The sequence below is a fragment of the Lacerta agilis genome, chromosome 1, assembly GCF_009819535.1.
Source record: "Lacerta agilis isolate rLacAgi1 chromosome 1, rLacAgi1.pri, whole genome shotgun sequence".
NCBI classification, from domain to species: Eukaryota; Metazoa; Chordata; class Lepidosauria; order Squamata; family Lacertidae; genus Lacerta; species Lacerta agilis.
Window position 1 is genome coordinate 46,761,762 of NC_046312.1, and position 26,636 is coordinate 46,788,397.

General features: G+C 40.7%; 1 protein-coding gene across 5 annotated transcripts; it reads right to left on the minus strand.

Annotated features, from left to right (window-relative positions):
* Nucleotides 1–1,867: 1,867 nt before the first annotated feature.
* On the minus strand, nucleotides 1,868–23,070 carry FAM71D (family with sequence similarity 71 member D). 5 transcript variants are annotated; one of them, XM_033147576.1, is made up of 7 exons: nucleotides 22,892–23,069; nucleotides 19,315–19,517; nucleotides 13,750–14,005; nucleotides 13,067–13,326; nucleotides 10,958–11,004; nucleotides 9,996–9,998; nucleotides 1,868–1,978 (listed from the first exon to the last, which is right to left on the minus strand). In XM_033147576.1, the coding sequence occupies exons 1-7, from the start codon at nucleotides 22,973–22,975 to the stop codon at nucleotides 1,971–1,973; spliced, it is 861 nt and encodes a 286-aa protein (XP_033003467.1). In that variant the 5' UTR covers nucleotides 22,976–23,069; the 3' UTR covers nucleotides 1,868–1,970. The 5 variants fall into 5 exon arrangements, with proteins under 5 accessions (XP_033003467.1, XP_033003475.1, XP_033003458.1 ...); XM_033147584.1 differs by lacking the exon at nucleotides 9,996–9,998; XM_033147567.1 differs by lacking the exons at nucleotides 1,868–1,978; nucleotides 9,996–9,998 and adding an exon at nucleotides 6,424–6,632.
* Nucleotides 23,071–26,636: the final 3,566 nt, after the last annotated feature.

Here is a 26,636-nt window from a genome sequence, read left to right on the forward strand (position 1 = left end):
ATCACTCCAGGCAATTACCTCATCAGGAAGCTAGCCTGGCTTATTTATTAAACACCTGCTGGACCTTGGGGTTCAGTAGGCTTGATTAGATTTCATTACATATTGGATCTGGGGATTAAAAGGGTCCAAACTTACAATAATATTATTTGAGCAGCTCCATTTTCAGTTACCTTTTTATTGGTAAGAATTCTCAGAAGGTAACCATGTTAGTTTGCTATGACAAAAACAACAATGAAGAGCCATGTGGTACAATAACCCATTTTATGCATATTTGACTTGTGCAGTTTCGCCCATGGTGGGCTGGTTGAAATTGTGAAAGTCAAGTCCCAAGCAATGTGGAAAGCTTAAAGGTTTTTCCACACCATGTATGCTTGGGATTACCCAGCGTAAAAAGATCTTTTAAGTCGTTGCTTTGTTTGCTGAGCAAGGCTTGCTCACAACACTGGCTTTGGGATACTCTCACCAGATTTTCCGGAGAATCAGAGTTCCCTTGAGATCTTGTGTGAGCATCCCTAGCCCTCTAGAGCCAAAATTGTCAGTGGGCTTTGCCTCTCAAGGAAGGCTGAGAGCTTAAAACCCCTTTTTGTACTGGGTAACTCATCTACACTTGTGGTTTTTAACACTAAAATGAGTTTTAAAAGGGTTATGACATTCTTTTAAAACGTCAATACAGTGGTACCTCGGTTTACGAACTTAATCCGTTACTGAAGTCCGTTCTTAAACCAAATCCGTTCTTAAACTGAGGTGTGCTTTCCCTAATGAGGCCTCTTGCCGCTGGTGCCCTCCCACCGCTCAGCTTCCGCTCTTAGACCGAGGTAAAGTTTGCAAACCAGAACACTACTGTACTTCGTTTTGCGGGGTTTGTAAACCGAATAGTTCGTAAACAAGACTGTCCGTAAACCGAGGTACCACTGTAATGCTGTATCACACTGAGCCCTCAATCCTTTGTTCTCCTAATGGCCCATGAAATGTGACACCATTGGGTGCTGCAGAGCCCACTTCCCATCAAATAAGAGGGTAGACCTTGTAGAAAAGGAAGCGAAAGAGAAACCAAATTCCTTTATGTTTTAGAATGATATAAAAAAATAGTTCTAAGAACGTTTAAAGAGTGAGTATAGACCCATTCCTGGTGTGAAAAGAGCATTTAAGCACTTGCTTGGGGGCAAATCTGACTGCATGCAGCTCTTGAAGACCCAGGGATGTTCTTGTGAGGACTTGTGGGATAATCTTCTGAGATCTCATATGAGCTTTCTAGAGCTAGTACTGTGAGTGGGCCTTCCCCATCAAGCAAGGCTGAGAGCTTAAAAGCTTTTTTTATGCTGGGTAACCCAGACCCACCACAAAAGAGCTTCTACGTTCCTGGCCTTGCTTGCAGAGAAAGTCCTGCTTAGTGCACAGACTTTGGGAGTGCTGGGGATGCTCTCTCTCTCTTCCTCACCTGCTAGCCATGGGGCCACTCAAAGGATTTGGAATATATACAACCTACACATATATGCATAACGTTTGGAATCAAACCCTCATGTAAGATGAGGGATTATTGTACTTTAAAGACTGCATCATCCTAAATTGAAGGCATGGATATGTATATAGAAGGATATTGGTCTAAATAGATGTAAATAAAAAGATGAAGTACAGAAGTCAGCAGAATATGAAATGCAAAAAAATGCAAATTGTGAAGCTGAAATATATGTAAAATAATTACAATAACTTTTCACAAATCTTGTGTTGATAACAATTTTTTTGGCACAGGTAAGCTAATAAATACCTATAGTGAGAGAAATGATATTACAGTATAATGATTCCGGACACAGGTGACAGAATTTAACTTCATGATAAATTTTAGTTCAGTAGTTACATACTGGAGAGTTACTTTGAATTTCCTGTGTTCATAATTGGCTACTTTAAGGTCAGTTGCTGATTTTCTTTGGAGCCTGTCAGCTTTGGACCATATTTCATGAATGCTTATGCCATTATAGTTAATAATAATAATAATAATAATAATAATAATAATAATAATAATTTTATTATTTGTACCCCGCCCATTTGGCCGGGTCCCCCCAGCCACTCTGGGCGGCTTCCAACAAATATTAAAATACATTAAAATAACACAGATTAAAAACTTCCCTAAACAGGGCTGCCTTCAGGTATTTTCTGAATGTCAAGTAGTTGCTTATCTCTTTGACCTCTGATGGGAGGGCATTCCACAGGGCGGGCGCCACTACCGAGAAGGCCCTCTGCCTGGTTCCCTGTAGTTTTGCTTCTCACAGTGAGGGAACCGCCAGAAGGCCCTTGGCACTGGATCTCAGTGTCTGGGCTGAATGATGGGGGTGGAGACGCTCCTTCAGGTATACAGGACCAAGGCCGTTTAGGGCTTTAAAGGTCAGCACCAACACTTTGAATTGTGCTAGGAAACGTACTGGGAGCCAATGTAGATCTCTCAGGACCGGTGTTATGTGGTCCCGGTGGCCACTCCCAGTCACCAGTCTAGCTGCCGCATTCTGGATTAATTGCAGTTTCCGGGTCACCTTCAAAGGTAGCCCCACGTAGAGTGCATTGCAGTAGTCCAAGCGGGAGATGACCAGAGCATGCACCACTCTGGCGAGACAGTCCGCGGGCAGGTAGGGTCTCAGCCTGCGTACCAGATGGAGCTGGTAGACAGCAGCCCTGGACACAGAATTAACCTGCGCCTCCATGGACAGCTGTGAGTCCAAAATGACTCCCAGGCTGCGCACCTGGTCCTTCAGGGGCACAGTTACCCCATTCAGGACAATGGAGTCCTCCACACCTACCCACCTCCTGTCCCCCCAAAACAGTACTTCTGTCTTGTCAGGATTCAACCTCAATCTGTTAGCCACCATCCATCCTCCAACCGCCTCCAGGCACTCACACAGGACCTTCACCGCCTTCACTGGTTCTGATTTGAAAGAGAGGTAGAGCTGGGTATCCTCCGCATACTGATGAACACCCAGCCCAGTTTTGCTGGAGTTAAAGAGGCAACAAAACTTACTGTACAAACTTTTTCAAATTATCATTAAATAAACAATTACAAGGCAATGTTCAATGCCCACATTTTTTATAATTCTCTTAATTTTGACAAAAGAAGAATAGTATCTGCACAGAAACTTAGTTGATAGATTACAAGACAAAGTGTTTGATAACGTTGCCCTCCAGAGGAGGAATGAGATACCGCAGGAAGAAAAGTGGGAAGAGGAAACAATTTCCAGGCATTCTCTAATGACAATCATGGTATTTCACAAATAATGAAGTAAGTAGTGGAGAGAGAGTATTCTTTCTAATGGGCCTATACTCAATCCAATTGTTAATAATTTATTTGGCACTTTTGCAGTCCTGTCCTGTTAGTGTTTACTCAGAAATTGTCTGCTCAGGATCTTCACAAACTTGGCAGAGTTTCAGGCCTGATGAACATAGCAGCTCATGCCCTGTAGGTCCTACTCCATGAAATCAGTTACCAAGACTAAAAGTTGCTGCCAGTGCCTCCCCAAAACCATCTATGTCTCCTCCTCTCCAGGGCTTCTTGCAGGCAATCAGAGATCATGTGCAGCCTGTCTTTGCTCTTCCTGTTTCATACATTTCCTGGTTCTGGAAGTCAGGAGCTTGTCATAGCAGGAGAGGGGAGACACCTGTGACTCTTCACTAGCTTGATTCATCTCTGTGTCTCGACCTCCCCCCTCCCACTCACCTGCTTCATCTTCTGCTCGATTCTTGACTTCTCTCTGCCACAGGCTCTCCCCACTCTCTAAGTCTTGTTACCCCTTTGGCTTCCAACACTTCCTCTTCCCAGTCTTCTCCCTCTTCTCCACTCATCATTGTCCCACCACCACTCCCCAGGCTCTGAGCCTTCTTCCCTTGGTGGTTCCCCAGCTGGGGATTCATCTGTGTCCAACCAGTCAATGACAGGTGGATAGACATCTTTCTATGTCTGCCTATATAGATAAAAATGTAAAGCTGTCATCACTCTGCAGTTTGCAGTCTTCCACAGTATGTTCACATACAGTGGTACCTCAGGTTAAGAACGTAATTTGTTCTGGAGGTCCGTTCTTAACCTGAGGTACCACTTTAGCTAATGGGGCCTCCTGCCACTGCTGCACGATTTCTGTTCTCATCCTGAAGTAAAGTTCTTAACCCGAGGTACTATTTCTGGGTTAGCGGAATCTGTAACCTGAAGCATCTGTAACCTGAAGCATCTGTAACCCAAGGTACCACTGTAATGTGTTACACTCCTAATACCATGTGTTATCTTTAACACAAAGTTCCAGAATCAATGCAGTAGTTTAGAACAGGTATTTTATAACAACAACAACAACAACAACAACAACAACAACAACAACAACAACAACAACTATTATTATTATTATTATTATTATTATTATTATTATTATTATTATTATTATTAATACCCTGCCCATCTGGCTGGGTTTCCCCAGCCACTCTGGGTGGCTTCCAAACGAATGTTAAAATACAATAATCTATTAAACATTAAACGCTTCCCTAAACAGGGCTGCTTTCAGATGTCTCCTAAAAGCCTGGTACTGTAGTTGGTTTTCTCTTTGACATCTGGTGGGAGGGTGTTTCACAGGGCGGGTGCCACTACCGAGAAGGCCCTCTGCCTAGTTCCCTGTAACTTGGCTTCTCGCAGCGAGGGAACCACCAGAAGGCCCTCAGCACTGTCCGGGCAGAACAATGGGGGTGGAGACGCTCCTTCAAGTATTTTATTAACAAGCAAACACCCATGTAGGAACAATATCCACCAACTGATCTTAACCTTCTCTAATAGAAGAAGCTAAGTGACAGGCTTGATCCAAGTGACAGACTTCCTCCCAAAAGTAGAATTGTGTTGACTCATTGGCTCCTTTAAACATGGGCATTACATGAAGGGGGATCACACATAGTATGGTGTTGTGAGACCACACCTCTGGTCCCCCTTCTGCAGTACTACATAAGAACATAAGAGCCTGCTAGATCAGGCCAGGTATTCATCTAGTCCAGCATCCTGCTCTCATGGTGGCCAACCAGATGCCTATGGGAAGCCTGCAAGTAGGACCTGAGTGCAACAACACTGTTGCCTTCTGTGGCTTCCAGCAAAGTATACAGAGGCATATTGACTCCTTTGACAGGGAGGGCTAAACATTGTCATGGTGGCTAGTAGCCATTGATAGTCTTATCCTCCATTAATTTGTCTAATCCTTTTTAAAAGTCATCCAAGTTGGTGGCCATCACTGCCTCCAGTGGAAGCAAATTCCATAGTTTATATATGCACTGTGTGAAGTTATTTTGTTTGTCCTGAATCTTCCTACATGTAACTTCATGGGATGTCCCTAAGTTCCAGTGTTATGATGCAGGGAGAAAAATGTTTCTCCATCCACTTTCTCCATTCATGCATAATTTTATACATGTCTATCATGTCACTTCTTACTCGCCTTTTCTTTATACTAAAATGCCCCAGATGTTGTAACCTTTCTGCATAGAGTTGTTCCATCCCCTTGATCATTTTGGTTACCTTTTGCTGAACCTTCCCAACTCTACAATATTGTTTTTGAGGTGAGGTGACCAGAACTGTATGCAGCCATGCCATAGATTTGTGTAGTAGCTTTATTATATTAGCAGTTTTATTTTCCATTCCTTATTTTCAATTTCATCCCTGGCATGGAATTTGACTTTTTAACAGCTGCTGCACATTGGGTCAACATTGTTATTGAACCATTCACTATGACCCCAAATTCTTGTTCCTGGACAGCCACTGCCAGTTCAGACTGCATGAGCATAGATGTGAAATCAATATTTTTGCCCCAACATGTATCACTTTACACTGAATTGCATGTGCCATTTTGCTGCCAATTTACTTAGGTTGGGGAGGTCTTTTTTTAGTTCTTCACAGTTCATTTTCACATTAATGACCCAGAAAAATATAGTATCAACACTACTGGCCTCATCACTGGTATCTACATGTGAAGCATGGAATAAGGGAAAGATTATGTATGTAGACCTCTTCATGTGTAGGCTTTCTCTGAGTTCTGGATTCCTGATTGTACAGGCCTAACAGCAATGCCTAATGTGGATACTGGGGATGTGTCCATGTACATTACCTTTCTAATGTGATTCCCCTTCTTGTGACAACATACGTAAGTGTGAAGGGACTATTGCATGTTCTCAAACTAGTTGCCAATCTTTTCCTTTCTTTCACATGGTCTGAGTGCATTGCGAACTGGTATAGATTATGACATTATTTGCATCACTATAGCATATTGCAAGTATATTTGATAAGCAAAAGAACTTAAGATATACCTACATCAAATTTCCTGTAATATAAATGTTTTAAAATTAAAATGAAGATGATGGTTAAAACACTGACAAGTCATGTTGCTAATGTTTGGTGAAATACTCAACAAAAGAAGAAATATGTACTACTGTTTTAACCATGTTTATTTTTATTATATTAGAACGGAATAATTCTACAGTTCCTAGATTTCTAATCCTCATCTGAACATGTTGTTCTCTTCTTTTGCTCAGTGTCTTCAGTTTGTTTGCTTCCTTTTCGTATCAGATGTACAGAGATGTGTTTTTAATGCTAGTTGTAAAAAATTACCCGGGCTTACTGACATTCTTTAGGATCCCTGTAAAGAAACAGGAGGAACATGAGGAAAATGCAGCCTAGGAAAGCAGATAATAGAGTGTGTGAGAAAAAGAGAGAGGAAGAAAGCAGAACACAGAGAGCTGTCAAATCTCTTTGTCAGATTCAGAGTGCTGTCATGTGTCTCAGCCGCTTGACATAATATGGAAATAGTAATGTGAAATATAATAATGTGAATTAATGAAGCATCACATGAAAATTAGATCTTATTACTGAAAAGTTGTGAACACAGCTGAAAAATACACAGCTTATGAGTGTGCATGCAGGGTGGTGCGGCAGAATATCCTTCTTGGGGAATAGTATAGTGGAAAATGGAAATGAAGGAAATGGAATAAGGAAAAGGTGTGGCGTTAAGACGAAACAAAAAAATGGCAAGTTTACCTAGAATAGAAGGGGGAAAGAAAGGTTAATCAGAAGGGGGACAGTTACACTAGAAACAGCTAAAGAGTGCAGAAAAAAGCAACAGTGTGAAAAGAGAGAGAAAAAATGAGGAAAGAGTCAGTTTTTGACAGTTTATAGATGTGTTATGAAAAAATGCACAAAACACACATCAACATTTTGTTTTCCTTTCTCTCTGTACCAGAAAACTTTGTTCAAGTAACCAGAAAGTGACTGTGAATTCAGGGTAATGACTCAAGAACTCAAGTTTGACTCCCCCCCCCCCCCGCCTTTGATGCTGGTTCTGTTTTTCAGACAATGAACTGGCTGTTTATCCCAACAGGGAAAGCTAAATTGCAATTCTGGTGCTGATGACTTTAGCACATATTTTTGGTACAATATTTTAGTATAATATAGCTCACTCTGCAAGCAAAGGTAACATTGCCACTGCAAATCCCTCCTCTTCCAATCTGAGATTGAATAACGTTTTCTGCACCTCTCTATACTCTTGCACATGTGGTTAGATTTGTTCTTTGTTGGAATGCTCATAGTGGGGATATATATTCTCCATTTTGAGCAAGAGAGAAAATGATACATAATTTCCTGGCTTTTCTAGTAATCATGGTATCTGGAACTATACATATAGTTTACACTAGGGGAAATGCCTGTACTATCTTTTTATTTCCACAGGAGGCACATATAATTATGGTTACATAATGTAGAACTTAAATTCCATTTAAGTTAATTGCATAGTTTGTATGCATACAGGCTACAATATTTTTTTTTAAAAAAATCATAAATGAATTGATTTCTAAAAGGCAGTAATGCCATCATTCTTCAACTTAACACTGAGCATGATTCACAAAAATGTACTTGTTGCATGATGAAATTTAAACTACTCTTGTTATATTAAGCTAAGAAAATGGGCATATGACACTGCACACTTTAATCAATTTATTGTTCCACATTCTGACCTTTACATTGGCATGTAATGAAATACTGTTAGTGCCTTTCAAACATTTTGGAGAGGTTCTGCACAGTCACTGAATTGTGTGTTTGTGAGGGTGGATTACAGCAGCAAAGGATGCTCCCCCCTTTGTACAGTCAGCATTCTCCAGGTGTCTGAAAGGGGGCTTTGAAGTACAGAACTATGGGCTTGGATTCCTATTGCTAAGCTCAGGGAAAGAAGGAACAAAAAGAAATTCACAAGATGCTATAAGATTCAACAATTCTTCATTGGCTCTTTGAATTGAGTTTATATTGGCCATGTTGACTTAGAGTGAACAGCTTGACATTCAGACTTTAATTTCTATCCATTGGATAGTGTGCCTATGGATTTAAACTCTCCATGTCTTGCTGATGCTTGAGCACTTGGTTGTGTTACCTTTTAACTGAAGCTTTTCTGAAACCCTCTGAATTTTTTGTTGTTTCTTTCCAGTTATAAATGAGTGGTCATAAGGATGCAATACATTGAATAACGGCAAAGAAACCAAAAAATACGCCACCCATATGGCATCAAATTTTCCCCACAAGTGAAGCTTGGATTCAGTCACTCCATTACATACAAGTAACGGACACTGTCAAAGCTGAGAGCACTGAATTAAGCAGACGCTCATCAAATTTGCAGATGACACCAAACTGGAAGGGGTTGCTAATTGTTCCACAATTTAAGAAGGATGTTGACAAGCTGGAACATGTGCAGAGTAGGGCAACCAAGATGATCAGGGGTCTGGAAACTAAGCCTTACGAGGAGCCCTTGAAAGGAGCTGGGTATGTTTAGCTTGGAAAAAAGGAGACTGAGAGGAGATATGATTGCCATCTTCAAATATCTTAAGGGCTGTCACATCGAAGAGGGAACATGCTTGTTTTCTCCTGCTCTGGAGAGTAGGACTCGAACCAAAGGCTTCAAGTTACTAGAAAGGAGATACCAGCTAAACATTCAGAAAAACTTTCTGACAGTAAGAGCTGTTTGACAATGGAACAAACTCCCACAAGAGGTGGTGGACTCTCCTTACTTGGAGGTTTTTAAGCAGGTGTTGGGTGGTAATCTGTCATGGATGCTTTAGCTAAGATTCCTGCATTGCAGGGGGTTGGACTAGATGATTCTATGATCACCTTTTGGAAGTGTGTATGTATACATAGGTTTTCATGCATAGGAGATAAAATGATCCACATGCAGAAGACTATTTCTGCAGGCAAATAACCCACTCTAGATTGAGGTGACAGGCTGATTAAAGCTAATGTGAATTACGGAGTAAAAGATTATTAAATTAAAAATATAATCTACTGAATACTAAATATGATTCACAGATAAATATCAACTTCATAAACTACTCAAATGCCATATATGTATTTCTGAAAATATATATGGCATACCTTTGGTGGGGGAAGAATGCCTGTGCCCACCTCAATCCTTGCTCTGCCGGCCCAGCTTCTGCTCATTAATTGCATGGGGTTGAAATGCAGTATGCATAGTCATCCAATAAACCAAGTATTTACTGTACTGTCCAAATGTGTGCGGGTCTAGATTGCACAAACTGGACTTAGAACATTGAACTTTATGCTTTATTCCCCATTTAAATGTTGCTTCCAAAGTCAGCACAATTCCATTCCTTCATCATGCAGAGATGCTACACACTTTCAGATACAGATGCACAGAACAGCACATAAGTAGATGCCTGAGATATCTATATACCTATCAGCAAATTAAAAGCTAGCTTTTTAATAATGTTTTAGGGCACTTGTTATGATTGCAGTGTCACAGGTATCAGAGTAAAGCACAGAATCCATAGATTTGTAATCAGATGGTAGTTTTGGCTGATGAAGTCTGATGAAATCAATAAAAGAAAAAGAAACATTGAAGTAAATGCAGTCTTTCAAACCTCTGAAGCTATTTGAAAGTTTTGACTTCAGTTGACTGAACTGGCTTAGCTGCTGAGGTGTTATGGAATATTTGTAAACATCCTCACTGCTCAGAAGTTAAACCACATGCACACCAGATCTAGGGAAAGATAGCAAAAAATTGTTCATGTGAGTGAATGATGTGTGCAGATGAGAGGGTTATGTGCATGATGCATCTGTGTGTATATGTATGAGCATTGCATGAATGCTGTAAATCTGTCTAAGTGAAGGAGAGAATGAAGGAGAAATTGCATACAGAGAAAGTATTACTGCACAAAACTGTTCTGCAAATTGTCATGGGTCTCCACATGTCATTGCCCTAATGCTGGACACACAACAGAGAGTGTTGGACATGTAAATATATTTTTGTGTGGCTGAATTCCAAAGGGTAATGACTAACTAACAGAGACAACATAGGTGTTGTTTTTATTAGTCACCTTTGACTGGACTTAACCGTCCAGGGGTCTTTTACCTTTACCTTTTACCTTTGTTTTTATTTTTATTTATTATTAATTTTTTTCCTCACCTTCCAGAAAACTGTTCCAAGGTGGCTTGTAATGAAATATAAAAATACAGTGAAACAAAAATATCAGAGCATAATAATAAAACAACAAAACCAAGAAGCAGAAAAGAGAACAGCATAAAAAACCAGGTATTGGAGATAAACTAGACAAAAATGCCAGGGAAAATAAAAAGATATTTGCCAAGCACCAGAATGACATTAAACTAAGCACTGAGTGAGAGTGTTCTATAGTTGGGAGGACGCAATAACAAAGGTAGTTTTTCTATTCACCACCTGCCGCAGCTGTGACAGCAGCTCCCAAAGAAACACCTCTGAAGATGGGGCATTCCCATGTTGCCTAACCCAGAAAAGATGAAATACCACTAAGCTGAATAGACAGACCATTTGTCAATGGCACCTCCCACTTATTGGGATAATTTTTCAGTTTATGGCTCCCATATGGAAAAATATAAATATAATAGCTATGACAGCAGAATGGGAAAAATAATTTCAAATGTCATTCATACCTGCAGTCTGCAGTCTTTTCCCCGTAACAGAAAAAAAATCTTGTCCCCTGAAATCAGTAAAGATAATAATAATAATAATAATAATAATAATAATAATAATAATAATACTTAAGTTGAAAGCAATAATATTGAAATGAGTTTCTATTTCAGGGCTGTACACATCTAAGCAAATAGTTTCCCACCTCCATGCTTACTGAATAAAGCATGACTTTTTCCAGAGATGAAGCAGTGAGTGGGAGGGGAGGGCTTTGCTTTTTGCAGTCATAACCTTTAGGGTTCTGTTTTTGAACTGTGAAAACTGGCAAATTACTCTCAATTAGCTACATATAGATGTGCTGCCTTTGCTAAAATATGTGGGAATGTAAATACCACAGATCTGTAGTTCTTCAGCTTTTCAGATCCATGGCCCATTTTGATAAATCCATGTGGACATTTTATGATGCAGTTAATAGCTTCAACTGCACAGCCATCTAGTCCCAAATGCCAATAGCAATCTTTCTATTTTACAGAGGGGGAAATGAGCCCATTAATTGTAGAATGGTGCCACAATGACCAGAAAGTACATTCACTTTTAAAATGGCTTTTCCCCATTAGCTACATTTGGAAGTGGTACATTAGACACTAAAAGGTGATTTTAGCATCACTTTTGAAAATGACTATTCAATCTGTGAAAAGGTTGGGAGTTATACTTGTGTCTTACAACTCCTGTATACCATTGATTGGATCACATCAGTTCTTAACACATCAAGTGCCTATCAAGTGTCTTTTGTTAATGATTCTTCCCCACCAACCCACTGCCAAACACTGATTAAAGATAATATTTTAAAGAACACAAAGATTAAGTCTGTATGACCTAGTACATTATTGTAGGTTTCTGTTCTATGGAAATAACTGACTTATAATGTCAAAAGCTCTCTGCTCAAAAGTTTTCAGTGACCCTGGTAATATTTTTGTGCAGAAGCTCACCATAATTTGAGACTTGCGGGTGGTGCTGTGGTCTAAACCACAGAGCCTAGGGCTGGCCGATCAAAAGTTCGGCGGTTCAAATCCCGGCGACGGGGTGAGCTCCCGTTGCTCGGTCCCTGCTCCTGCCAACCTAGCAGTTTGAAAGCACGTCAAAGTGCAAGTAGATAAATAGGTACTACTCCGGTGGGAAGGTAAACGGTGTTTCCGTGCGCAGCTCCAGTTCACCAGAAGAGGCTTAGTCATGCTGGCCACATGACCCAGAAGCTATACGCCGGCTCCCTCAGCCAGTAAAGTGAGATGAGCGCCACAACCCCAGAGTCGCCTGCAACTGGACCTAACGGTCAGGGGTCCCTTTACCTTTACCTTTACCCTTGGTTTTGATTATCTTTGTTTTGGTATCTTGCTCTAAACAAAGCTATGTCCATCTTGGGTCTAAAACTGAGATCCTTTATTCTGAAAAAGGAGCTTCCTATGATGCCGAACCTTTTGTATGTTATAATGAATTCCCAAATAAATCCTCAAGTTGGTTGGATTTGTTTGACAACAATGACAAACTGAGCTTTAGTGTCATTGGCCCTGTCTTGTGGAACACCCTGCCAATAGAGGTTCAGCAGGTGCATTCTGTGCTAACTTTAAAATGCCTGCTGAAAACATTTCTATTCAACCAGGCCTAGTTTCTTGTGTGCTGTGGTTTAATCAGAGCTGACAGGCTGAGGTTGACATTAACCGAGAGGGAGGTTGCCAGGTCAACGTAGTGTGATGTGAGTCAGAAAAAAAGTTGTCCTTTTACACAGAGGTTTTTTTGGTAAAGCGTTCTAAGAACAAGAATGAGGAAGTAAGGAGAACTCCAAGTGGTGCTGGCTGGAGGACACCGGGGCCAGGACTGGCTGCTGCTTTGGACCCAAGCTCACTGAATCTATCAGAGGAGCAATGAGGGACACTCTTGGGGCATAATATTCTGCACCCCCTCCAGTGAAGGCAGTAGCTGTAAATATGTGTTAAATAAAGACACTAGTCTCCACCACACCTCAATTTTCCAGCAACCCTGGGTGAGCACCTTGAACCCCCTGGAATCTTGCTATCGCTTGGCAGAGATTGTGGGTGGTGTGTAACAATAGATAATTATTATGATGGACCACATACCTAGATTTACTCCTTGAGATAGTCCTCTTCATTAATTCTTGACTATACTTCAGTTTTTCTGAGTTTGCAGCACTGGGATTTTTCATGCAGCTGTCAGAAGAAACTGTGGCTTGGCTACGGCTCTTAGGAAATTCTTCAATAGGACCTACTATATCAGAAATGGTGACTCGTTTCGAAGGCATTTTCTTGATTATTTCTGGTTTTATTATTGGCTCTTGGCTGGTTTGTGGTTTTGTGGGAGTTTCTGCTTGATTGTATCCCTTTGGGAGCAACAAAGACAAGAGGGAGTATAGCATTTGTTAAAAGCTCAGTACAGAATCAGTCCCACTCACATTCTTTGAACTTGCCATGGAGAAGTGTGTTCAAAGTGATGACAGTGATTAACTGACACACACTCAAAACAGTCTGAAACAATTAAGTGAAAAAGAAACCCAGTATATATCATCCTTCACCCGAAGATCACAGGGCGGTTTACAGCATAAAAATACAAAATGAAAACACAAATACATATCTAGGACTACATTATGCAGGATGGGTTTCTTGGCATTGGGCAAACCAACAGGAGCTTGCTTATGCAGGTTTTTAAAAACTACACTTTACAATTTTTTTACCATTTTATGTGCTCAAAGTCCTCCCCACCTTTTTTTCAACAATCTTAAGCTATATACCTAAATAGCACTCACTTGTAGTGCCTTGCTTGTTGTGTCTCTGTTTTCCTCCTGAGTCTTAAAATCTTTATATAGGGTATTGACTGAAGAATTTTTATATTTAGATTTCAGTAGACTGATGAGCCGCACCCACTGTCGGAAGAGCTGGGGCTGTTTCTGTAGTGGCTCACAGAGTTCTAGGTAGTAGGCACGGCCACTCACCAGCTTCAGTTTGATGCGTCTTTTCTTAGCATTGTGAACAGTTACGTCTACAAACTTCAAGGGTAAGAACCTACAAGAAAATGATCATGTGAATTCCTTCTAGCTGTACTTCACTGAATCACTACATAAAGTGAGAGGAAAATGGGATCCAAGAGAGTAGGGAACTGACTGAAATAAATGGAGGCATATTTCAAGAAGGCCGCTGTGCACTGTCAGTTTGGATTACATGTAGGCAACAGAAAATAAAGGCACAGTGTATCCACTGTGTTTTTTTTATCATAGAACAACTTATGTGCATATGACAGCAATAAGTCACATGGCATTCATTTTCAATCCACCCTGATCCCCCAACCGCCTGCACTGCTGGTAAAGAGAACTTTGGCCTAATTATGCAGTCCACAAAGAAGGATCAGTTAGTGTCACTAGAAAAACCTGTCCAATTATGCACCTTTTCAAGGCAGCCCTCTCTCTTTTTTGCGCATTGGGCTAACTAAATACAGAATTCCATGCATACACCTACTAAATCTGCCATTTGTGGTTGAAATGCCCACCATTTATTGTGTTACCTGTTACTTGTGTTATCTGTTACTCTTGTTCAAGGCTTTAGTGGAAAAGCGGGTGGCGCTGTGGGTTAAACCACAGAGCCTAGGGCTTGCCAATCGGACGGTCGGCAGTTCGAACCCCGTGATGGGGTGAGCTCCCATTGCTCAGTCCCAGCTCCTGCCAACCCAGGAGTTCAAAAGCACATCAAAGTGCAAGTAGATAAATAGGTACCGCTTCGGCAGGAAGGTAAACGGCATTTCCATGCACTGCTCCGGTTTGCCAGAAGTGGCTTAGTCATGCTGGCCACATGACCCGGAAGCTGTACACCAGCTCCCTCGGCCAATAAAGCGAGATGAGCGCCGCAACCCCAGAGTCACCTGCGACTGGACCCAATGGTCAGGGGTCCCTTTTACGTTTACCTTTACCTACTCATAAATATTCAAAATAAGTAATTTATTTAACTATAAAATGGCCAATAAATTAAATATGCACAATAATGCCTGCATTGGTAAGATATAGCAGGTATAAACTTCATTCTACAGTGGTGAAGCCGGAGCATTCTTTGAAATCTGGAAGATTTGTCCAAAATAAAATTCTATGGCCTGGGACTACCTTGCTTTTACAGTTATTTAGCTAGCTGCTCTGGGATCCTTTTCATTTGAAGAATGGGGTAGAAATGCTTAAATATATATAGTTCCTGCTTCTTGATCTCTTGTTGGCTTTTGATACCATCAACCATGATATCCTCATGGACTGGCTCCAGGGAATGGGAATTGTGGGCACTGCATTAAAATGGTTTCAATCCTTTCTTCAGGACTGACTCCAGAGAATAGTATTGTGAGAGTGCCTTTTGGTCCCCTGGTGGCTACATTATGGGATGCCGCAGGGGGCTGTCTTATCTCCAGTATCTACATGAAGCCACACAGTTGTTAGGAGATTTGGGCTAAGGTGTCATCAGTATGCTGATGATGCTGAGCTTCTTTTTGCTATAACATCTGAATCAGAAGAGGCTGTGCAGTCCCTGGGTCATTGCCTGGATGCAGTGGTGCAATGGATGAAGAAAAACAAGCTGAACTTGAATCCTGGGAAGACAGAAGCACTATGGGAGAGTAGCCACGTCTGAGAAATTGGTCAACTGCCTACCTTGGATGGGGTTGGACTCCCCATGAAGGAACAGGTTCACAGTTTGGGGGTCCTTCTGAATCCAGCCCTGTCACTGGAGGCTCAGGTAGCCTCAGTGGCTAGAAGTTCATTTTATCAACTATGACTGGTTTGACAGCTATGGCCTTGCCACAGTAGTTCATTCATTGGTTACTTCAAGATTGGATTACAGCACTTGTATGTGGGGCTTCCCTTGTGCTTGATCCAGAAGCTACAGTTAGTGCAGAATGCTGCAGCATGATTGCTAACAGGGGTGAGGCCTTGTAAACATTTAATATCTTTTCACAGATATCTGCACTGGTTGCTGATTTGCTACTGGGCCAGGTTCAAAAAGTGCCTTACCTCACACGTACCCAGATGACCTCTTTGATGAGTGGAAATGGCATCACTACAAGTGCCACATAATACCTGTTCCACAATGTTTAGATTGTTTAGTGTGGTAGCACCTACACTTTGGAATTCCCTGCCTACGGATATCAAGCCTGCACCTTGATTGTATTCTTTTTGGTGCCTACTAAAAACATTCTTGCTTAGACAAGCCTACCCAGGTGCTTAGAAAGTTGACGTGAATTTTAACCTGTTTTAGTATTTTTACTTTTTGTACACAGAGGTGCTAAAAACTATGGCAAGCTGTCTCCCTAGATGGTTTGGGGGTTACCTCTGGTTCTGGTGCAGGTCAAATAAACATAGCCCCAGCTCCCTCGTTCTCTTAGATACAGGCGGATGGCTAGGGCAGATTGGAAGGGCCTTTACACAAACGTGTGTTGTGTGCAATGGTAGACGCCTGGCTGGAAAGCTTAAAGCCTGCTGCTGCTACATAAGAGACAGATTGAAGAAAAGTAAATATGAATTGGCCTCACCCCGTAGCTTCAATAATTGCAGCTAGGAACAGCTAAGAGTCTTATATCTTAAAAAAGTGTAGATTTGCACTCGCTGGGCAGCTTCTGTTTTGACTTAAAATGTTTGTTTTGGACTTCTCAGAAGTACATAAAGTCAAGAAACAGCAGTGGGGAGTGTTGGCCTGCAGTGGCATCCACCTGAGAGGTGCTGGAACTGTGCTTCAGCACACTGGCTGAAAAAAAACAGCACTGCTTATATTTTTGTTTATTTAAAACAGAGCCTGGCGTGCTCTGGTCCATGGGGTCACGAAGAGTCGGACATGACTGAACGACTGAACAACAACAAAAACATTATACACCGCCCTTCATCGCACCAATTTCAGGGCAATATACAAAGCATAAAACAATTCTTTTTTTTTGTAAAGAATTTATTGGTTTTTACAAAACAAAGAACAATATAACACAAAAACAACACAAACCCCACAATCAAACCACAACAAAACAAAACACACCAATAATTCTTATTCTTGTTTACACAAAAAAAAAACCTTTTCTTGTTCGAATCATTACTTAGTGACTTCCCCCGTTTTCTCCCCTTTGGTTCCAATTCTAATTTACTTTAGTAACTTCTCATCTCTAAAATTAAATCATTCAAAAATCTAAACTAAACATACTTCTTAAAATCTTATTTTTACTCCAAAATGATCTATCACTTCTTATTTTACATCAAATCTGTTCCAAATATTACTTCGTAATAGTTAATAATACAACTTCATAACACAACATATTACTTCTTATATCAAATCATATCGTACATCTTCTTTCACTTAGACTGCTGCTAATAAAGAAAGTTCAAATATCTCTTCTCTAGTTCAAAAACTTAAAATCTTAACACACCGGCTTCAGGGTACCATAATAAACCATCCTAATTTTATCCTTAATGTATTTCACCCTATCCCTTTTCTAACCATTTTCTTACGCCATCTCGGGGCCTCCCCCCAGATATTCCTCCATCTTACACCCAAACCATTTTTCAGAATGTCCTCTCTTCTTATAAGTCCACAGATCCAGACGTAGTCTACAGCAGTCCTTGCAGGGAGCATCAGGGTACACAAATCATCACTTTCCAGCATCTCCGCTTCAAAATTCCGTTCATCTTTTGATTGTAGATAACTAAATCTTTTCCCCATCATTCCTGGGCTCTCACCCCAGAAATTGGATATAAATTGTCTTCTGATCCTGGGACTCTCACTCCAGCAGGACTTTTCATCTCTTCGGAGTTGCGAAAACATTGTACTTTGTACTTCAATAATTCCCTTAAGCTCCCTGCCAAGGGTCTCTTCCATTTTAACAATGTTCTGAATAGTCTTTCCTGAGAGATATAAATTGTCATCCTGATTCAGCAAAGTTAATTTCTGGTTCAGCAATTCTAATTTCAAAGAGACTTCCGGCGAGGACGCCATCGCGGGCAGTCGTGGGTCGCTTCAGTAGCGAGGCGACCCAGGCCGGCCCGGGGGTTGGAGCCCCGCTACCGCAAAGCGGGGCTCCGGTAAACCGCGGGTCGAGCGTCCCGCGGCTAGGGCTCTCCGGCGAGCCCGCTATAGCTCCGAACCCTTCCCTCGTTCCCCCTGTAAAGGGGGAGTGGGGGTGAAGGGACCACGGAGCTGGGCTGAGGAGGTATGCCCCAACCGGACCGGCGAAGCGGCGGCCGCCGCTCACGATGAGCGATATCGTTCTACCTGGCAGAAGCAAGACAGAAGAAGCCCGTTGGCCGTGAGTACGCTAACATTGGATCTATCTTGACATTTGGCGCTTCGGGAGATATGACGGAAAGGAAGCCCGTTCTGATTCCCTTTGTGTGAAAGAGAAAGTAACTGTATTGATGGCGACTGCTGTTACAGCGGTGGATACAAATGTTTTGAATTTTACAAGTAAGATTGGTTAGACCCCTTTTGGGGATCTAAGTTGGTGGAAATATTTCTTCTTAAAAGTGGATGGAATGTAATCTTTTCGCCCTGACTCCAGGGAAAATGGCTGCGGAGATTTGAGACGGAGATGGAAAAGTACTGTGACTAAGATGGCAAATATTGAAACTTGATACCCTGTGCCCATTTCTACCATGTTGGGCTTTGTTCTCAAGCTGGTTTCAGACTCTGGACTGACTCACGAACAAAGGATTATTTCTTTGAAACAAAGCATAAAACAATTCAATAAAACTCAGTCTAAAGATAAGAGCCACCAAGCAAATCTCAAAACTGACATTAAAGTGCCTTGGTAAATTTTTTTTTTTTTTGCCTGGCACCTAAAAGATGGTTGTGTTGGCACAAGGCAAGCATATTTGGGGAGGGTATATCCAAACCTGGGCTAGCACAGCTGAAAAAGTCCTTGCCCTGAGTGATGTCAGCCTCAACTCAGATGGGAGAGAACTTTCTCTCTGTCTGCTCTGCATAAGTGCCTTATGCCAATCTTATAACTATGGATGGAAGACATGGCATTGTTTCTCACCCCATCCCCTTGTGCAGTACTAGAAATTCAGGCATTTAAACAATGTTGCCATTGGAGTCGGGGTGCACACATCACATATCTTCATCCTATCCATAAAAGAGTGCCACCAACTGGACAAATTGTGCTGCTGAAAATTTCATTCATGATGCGCATTGTGGATTCTTTGTGAAAAACGTTTATGTATAGATAGGCTACTTTACTATTTTAATACTCTGGAGAAATTGTGAAAATTGAGAGATTCTGTTACCATTTCCCCATACCAAATTATAACAGACAACTTGAATTTATGCAATATTTGCAGTCTTTTCATGCCTCCTCAGTACTAACTCACCTGGTGAGTACTAGTTCATCTTCAGAACTTGATTGCCTTCTACTTGCTGGGCGTGCTGGTATGGCTTCCTGGGAGGACGAAGAAGCTGCATGTGCAAGCACCATCACATTTGGCAATGACTGGCTTGAGCTGGTGGCACAAATGCCCATGGTCACATAGTTGGGGCGATTATGAAGGTAAATTGATTCACCCCTTCTATTCACCTGCAAAGAGATAAGAGGTTATTTTAGGCATATAAAATAAATATTATTTCAAAAGCATCTGAAAACACATTGTATTGCAATTATGATATTGGAAAGGGAAGGAAGGTTCAAGAAAGATGTGCATGTGAGAAAAGAGAAGAACTTAAGTCAAAAGCTTGCAAAACTATCAAAGTGGAAATGTTGGAAGTAGCTTCAAGTGTGATGTTGGAAAACCCAATGACTGCTATCCTGCAGGCAGGGTGGATAAAAATCTATGATTTTTTTAAAATAAAAAAGATTTTTTTTTATTTCAATTGGATTTTTTTATTTCAATCGGGTTTTTTATTTCAATCAGATTTATAAAAATAAAATGCTTTTGGAGGAAAAATCTTTCTAAACATAGTTTTCTATTTAAGTTACATTATAGTCCAAATGCTATTCATCAGGAAATAAGGATTTGTTTTTAATTATGTAGCATGGGGCTTTATATGCAATGTTTAATTTTTTTGGTAAATGAATTCCATTAATCCATTCACAATGTCATGCTCTTCCAGAGTTTTCTGTAAGATTATTTGGGGCAGTTTTAAAAACGAGATGCTTGTTTTTGCAGTTCTCAAAAGCGTGAATTTCTGTCTGCTGAGATAACATGCCTTTTCTTCACAGGAAAAATGTTATAAAATAAACATACAGAGTTGAGGAAAAAACCTTAATCCCATTCTTCCTTTTCAAATTTATATACACAGAATCAACCCCTTACCTCTTAAATGCAAAGTTCCGTGTGAAGCAGTAAAAATGAAAGTGCAACTTTATGAGCAGAATACTCCACAAGTCTTGGGATCTTTGTTTTAATAATTGTGCAAGTCAGTTGCATGTCTGTGCAACTCAGACTTGAGGGAAGTGCTGAAGGCACTTCAGGGCTGGCAACCTCTTCCCAATCCCACTGGGTTCCAACAGCTGCACTGACACTTAACTGTACAGAATAGGCACCTGAATATAGAAGCAAATCCAAAGGGGTGGTGGTGGAAATAGTAGCTAGGATCTGTAAGTCTTTGGCGAGACCTTGAAGTGATTGCCAGTCAACTAATCAGAGTTCACTGGTTCCAGGCCCTTCTTCCCAGGGCTCACCTGACATTGTCCAAACAATAAAGTCTCTACCTGGAACTTCAGTCCTGTAGCAGGAATCCCTGAAGTTCTACTCCAGTTCTTGGGCCCCTTTTCCAGCTTTCCACCAGCCTGTTTCTCCTCAACCTGTTCTTTCAGCAAGCCTGTTCCTGCCTAGGCCTACCAACTGTATCTCTCCTCTCCCCTCCCCTCTAGAAAAAGGAAGACCAGCTTCTCTAAAGCCAGGGCTGCTGGGAGATATAGCCCCTAAAAACAGTCAACTTACTAAACCTCACAATAATTTCATAATTATCTGTCTATGTATTTCTAATAGTATAACCAAATCAATAATTTTTATATAACTGTAAAAACTACTCTGAAATTTTATTATTCCAAAAATGAAACCTTATAGCAGCAAGAATGAGTCTTTCTGTAAAAAATATTTAAATCAAGTCTTACTGACTAGTGATTTAAATTGTAATTTAAATCATGATTTAAATCAATTTGATTTAAATCAAATCCACCCTGCCTGCAGAACATCAATATTTATACTATCTGGTTCAACATTCTGCACTTTATGTATGTATTTATTTCATACAATTTATACACCAATTGGTTGTAAAAAAAAAAACCTCAAATCAGTTTACAAACTCCTGGTTCAGCTCAGAAGTTCATGGCCTCCGTGATAATCAGGCATCCCTTTGCATTACACATTTGGCAGGTCATAAGCCTGATTTGTGTAAGGCATCAGGGTGATTGAACCAGCAATTCTGGTTCAAATCTAGAATGGAGATATGACCCAGACCATTGACACAATGGGAATTCAGTTTGCATGACCATTGGGAAGTTACCCCTGCTGCTAATAATCCTGGACTTCTCAGAAGCATTCAATACTATCAACTATGTTATGGTATGGTTTTGAGCCACCTTGCTGAGATGGGATGGAAAAGGCACTATTTTGCTGTGGTTGCCATCATCTCTGGAAAGCTGGTCTCAAAAGGTTTTGTTGTACTCTGTGGCTATTGGTTCATGGCATGCTGCAGGGAACAATCCCCTCTCCCATGCTTTTTAGCATCTGCATAAAACTGTAAGAGGAGGTCAACTGCAAGAGGAGATTTAAAGTAAGGTGTCATCAATATACTGATGACACCAGCTCTATCACTCTTTCCATCAAATCTCAGGAAGATGTGCAGGTCCTGAACTGGTGTCAAATGGACTTGATACTGGTAAAGAAAAATCTAATCTGGGATAAGGTGTATCGCCTGTTTGGTATTTGGTTCTTATTTTTTATTTACAGTATATAACACCATCTGTATAGAGCAGATTCATAGAGCAGACTGCTTGCCCCCGTATGAACCTACCTGAACACTCAAGTTGGCCTGGTGTAGACACGTTTGAAGTATGCCAGGTTGTCAGTTGAGATAAGCTCCTTCTGATCATGGTGCCTAAGCTGTGGAAAGTTTTTATCAAGGTCCTACTGGTCCCATTACTGTTCTCCTTTGGATGGCTGGTGAATACTTTCAGGGGGCTATTTGAGAGGGCTCTTAGGCTGGGTAGAGATAATTTAGTTACTATTGCTTTGGATTATTATTTTTTACTTTTTTATTCTTAGCACTTCTACATTTTTTTAAAACTGTGTTGTTAGCCATCTTAGGGGGTGGCTTTCAAAGAATGGTTGGGTAAATAAAAAATAAGAAAAATCACCTGTTGGTGGAGCTCTTGTCTCCGCATGCCCACTTCTCTGTGCAGCTCTACAATTCCTCTAAAACTAGATCTGAGTTTCTAAGCCAAAACAAGCCCCAGGGGTAATCTTTCAGGCAACCAGGGCAGTTAGCCTTGAAACCTAACTGAAATTGATCCAGACACTTTGGAATTTATCCACTGGGATTTCCCCTCCCTCTCCTCCACCCATATCCAGTATCCCCAAATATGTTCTGGAGAGTTGAGGAACTGCCAGAGCGGATTTGGGGGGGGGGTGCACAGGGAGAGGGGAGGCAAGGAAAGTTCCCTTGCGCTCATGGAAGTATATCTGTATCTGTAGGTACAAAGTTTTAGGCTGTATACACATTACCACTTCACTCTGGCTTCAGTGCACACCTACCACTGGTGTTTGAATTTGTGTACACATTTTCCCTCAAACGCTCATGAGACAGCTTCATGAATAGGAATTTGGAGGGTTGCAGGCATGGTAAACTAGACTCTGTTTTTTACAGTTGAGTCTGTGGCATTTGTAGGCGTTCATGCTCTGCTCAGTTGCCAGTTTAAACAGTAGTATTCTAAAAAAAAATAGTTACCTGAACAAAATTGCTTTCAAACACAGGAGCAGATCTCAAGGGAATATATTCTCCTCTTTCAAGAATTTTTTTAAGATCTCCCATAATAGGAATGTGAAATGCAGATTTGGTGTGTTTAGTGGGATTCTTAAACTCCGGTCACTTTTACGCCTACACATAAGACAAGAACAAAATGACATTGGAAATTAATAAGAGACAGCATGGAAAGAGGCTAACTCAGAATAGCATAGAGAGCTAAGAAAATTTATAAATCTTTGCCAGGCACATAATGTAGTGAAGTTATGACTATTCTAAATTACCGTATGTTCTCAGAAGCCTTTCCCATAGGCTATTACACATAGAATCATAGAATTGTAAAGTCAGAAGGGACTTGAGTGTCATCTAGTCCAGCTCCCTCAATATAGGAATCTCAACTGGTCATTCAATTTGTTCTGGCATGGGTTCAGTCCTGGAACATCTATCAAAATTTGTTGACCATTTTTTACTGTCTCATGTTAGTACGTCAGATAGGTTTATTAAGGATACTACACATTTCATTCAAATCATAGAACAAAGTACAATTATGGAATTAGATATTCTAGTCACTTTAGATTTACAGTCTTTGTACACCTCTGTTCCCTTGGATGAGGCGAGGTTAGTTCTTGAGGATACTCTAAATGCTTGGAAGCCTTTTGACCCCCTCCCTCCCTTCTTCCTGATGGAATTAATTGGCTTGATTTTAGAAAAGATTCCCCTCCATTTGATCACAATTTTTATTACAAAATCAAAGTTGTTTCAATGGGTTCACCATTTGCCCTTAGTGAGGCAAATTTATTCATGTGTCAATTTGAAAAACAATGGATTTTGGATCCCTACACTAACCCTTATTTCCATGATATTAAGTTTATAAAACGCTGTATAGATGACACATTTAAGGTATTTTCCAGTGAACAGCATTTGGATGCCCTGGACAATTGGCTTAATTCAGTTCATCCCATGATTAAATTTAGTTTGCAACATAACAGACAGGCCATCTCCCTTTTAGACATGACTATGTATAAGCTTCCAAAGGGCAATTGGGTGTTAAAAATTATACTAAATCTACAGATAAACATTCCCTTTTAACATATGAGTCCTTTCATTAAAGACACTTCAGAGACAGCCTCCCTTTCAGTCAAATGATTAGAATAAAACGGAACTCATCTCAACCTGGGGTTTTTGTTCAGGACTGCAGAACATTAGCTAAACAATTTCAAAATAGAGGATACCCATAACACATTATCAACAATACAGTCCCGAGAGTGTCCAATATTAATAGGGAGCAACTTTTTCAAAAACAGGACATAATTAAACAACAGAGGATAACATGTAACTTTGAGTTTTCTAGCTTATCTATGAAAATCAAAAGTTAATAAACAAACATTGGCACATCATTCAACACATCCCTGGATGCGATCTTCCCCCTCTAATTGGTTGGAGAAGGGGCAAAACTATTAAAGAATCCTTAGTCATATTCTATTCTATTCTTCAACCGGAAACATCTCCCAATGCAGTTAAGGGCCAATATAAATGTGGGCACTGCAGGGTCTGTGATATGTTACTTAATGTTAGAGAATTTCAGGATCCACAGTCTGGACACATTTGGAAATTGAACCTTTTTGCAATTTGCTAGTCATCACGGATCATGTATGGGAGTATATGCCCGTGTGGCAAAATGCACGTGGGTATGACACTGAGATGTGTATGGATAAGAATTCTGGAACATATGTATAGAATTAGACAAAATATTATGGATGCACCCCTGGTGCAACACTACATTTAATATGGCCAAACAGATGAGGCTATACAGTTTTTGGTGTTACAGGCTTGCAAGTATAGAACCTTGTATTTGTCCCTATTTAAATTTATTTTGTTAGTTCTACAATCTGTTAAGGTCATCTTGAATACTGATTTTGTATTCTGTGGCATTAGCTACCACTTTGGTGTTATCTGCAAATTTGATGAGCATCCCCTCAAATTTTTCATCCAGGTAGTTTATAAGGATGTTGAACAACTCCAAGCCCAGGACAGAACCCAGGGCACCCCCCTTGTCACTTTTTTTCCAGGATGATGAGGAACACTCTTTGGGTTGGGTCAGTCAACCAGCTACAAATAAACCTAACAGTTATGTCATCCACCTCATATTTTACCAGCTTTTCTGCAAGAATATTGTGGAGGTATTTGTCAAAACCTTACTGAAATCAAGTTACACTACATCCACAGCATTCCCTTGATGAACCAAGCTTGTAAGAGGGTGGGGTGTCTTCTAGCTTTGTACTAGTTGCTGCGAATAACTAGAGCAAGAAAGAGGACACATTTGCCGACTTCTACTTTTAACTATGGATTGCTATGACAACTCTCATTTTACATACCCATGAAAAAGAGGATGTGTCCTGGAAAAAGAGGACATATGGCAACCCTAAAAGATGTTACTAAGGGAGGGAGATATAGGGCTGGTGACAAGTTTTGAGGGCTTTGGGGCATATTCATCTAAGATGGTCACTGTAATCATCTAGGGGTTGGAGGAGACATGGTTCGTAGGGGTAAGGGGGATATGCACCTTAAGTATGCATGTTCAAGGCCCTTTGATGAGGGCAAGACCAAATATGTATCAAAATGGCAACATTGGCTCTTAGCAAGTGGGAAAGGTGGAAGAGAAAGGACAGGTGGGCTGTTTAGCTGGTCTGGGTTCTCGTGCCTGACTGATAATTTTAAGCTCAACCATGGGAAAATACTAAGTAACAATGTAGTCTCAGAAGCATGCAGTAGGTGTAGTTTTGATCTCGTATTATAATCAGTGAAACTCATAAGTCTGATTAGGCAGATAAAAACAATTAGCTTACTGGGTTTTTAAAACATTATTTAACTAAAAATAAATAATAGGCTGGGCCAGTAAGCAATGATGTATCCCTTTAATTGCAGACAGTAATTGTGCTACTTATCTGATTCCCAATATTACTTTTGTCTAATATTTTGTCTCCCTAAAGGAGCTTCTGTATCTTATTCTCTTATTTTAGAAGAGTAATGTCTTACATGGAGGTCAGACCAAAGGAAACGTGTGGCACGAGCATTTGATCCAAGTCAAGTAGCATGTGTTACTTTATAGTTTCTCTAGGCCAGGGGTGGCCAACTCCCAAGAGATTGTGATCTACTTACAGAGTTAAAAACTGGCAGTGATCTACCCTCTTTTTTGGGGTTCAGGTCAAAGTTGTTCAGCTTTTTTGGGGAGGAAGAAGTCCCTTTTTAGGCATTCAGATCAAAGTTGTTCAGCTTTTTTTTTAGGGAGAAGGAAAGCCCCAGTTTTTTGGGGATACAGGGCAAAAATATTGAGCTTTTTTAGGGGAGCCAAAGTTGTTGAGCTTCTTTGGGGGGGCAGTGATCTACCACAGACATCCAGTGATCTACCGGTAGATCACAATCTACCTGTTGGACGTGCCTGCTCTAGGCAATGGCTGGTATCCAGAAGTGAGGTAATGCCATGTCACAATAGGGGCAATCTATAGAAAACAGAGCACTGAAGCAGTGTCATCATAGTGCATGGCCTAAGATGAGACAACAGAACATCAGAGACATGAAAAAGGCTTTCAGAGAGAAGGCTAGACTTGAACCCCTTTCCCTGACATCCTGATTTCTGGGTCTGAGGAATATTCTCTTTGTGTGGGAGTATTACAATAAGCACTCCACAGCTGTTGCCTTAAGTAGTATAGCTGAGAAAGAGTTTTCCATT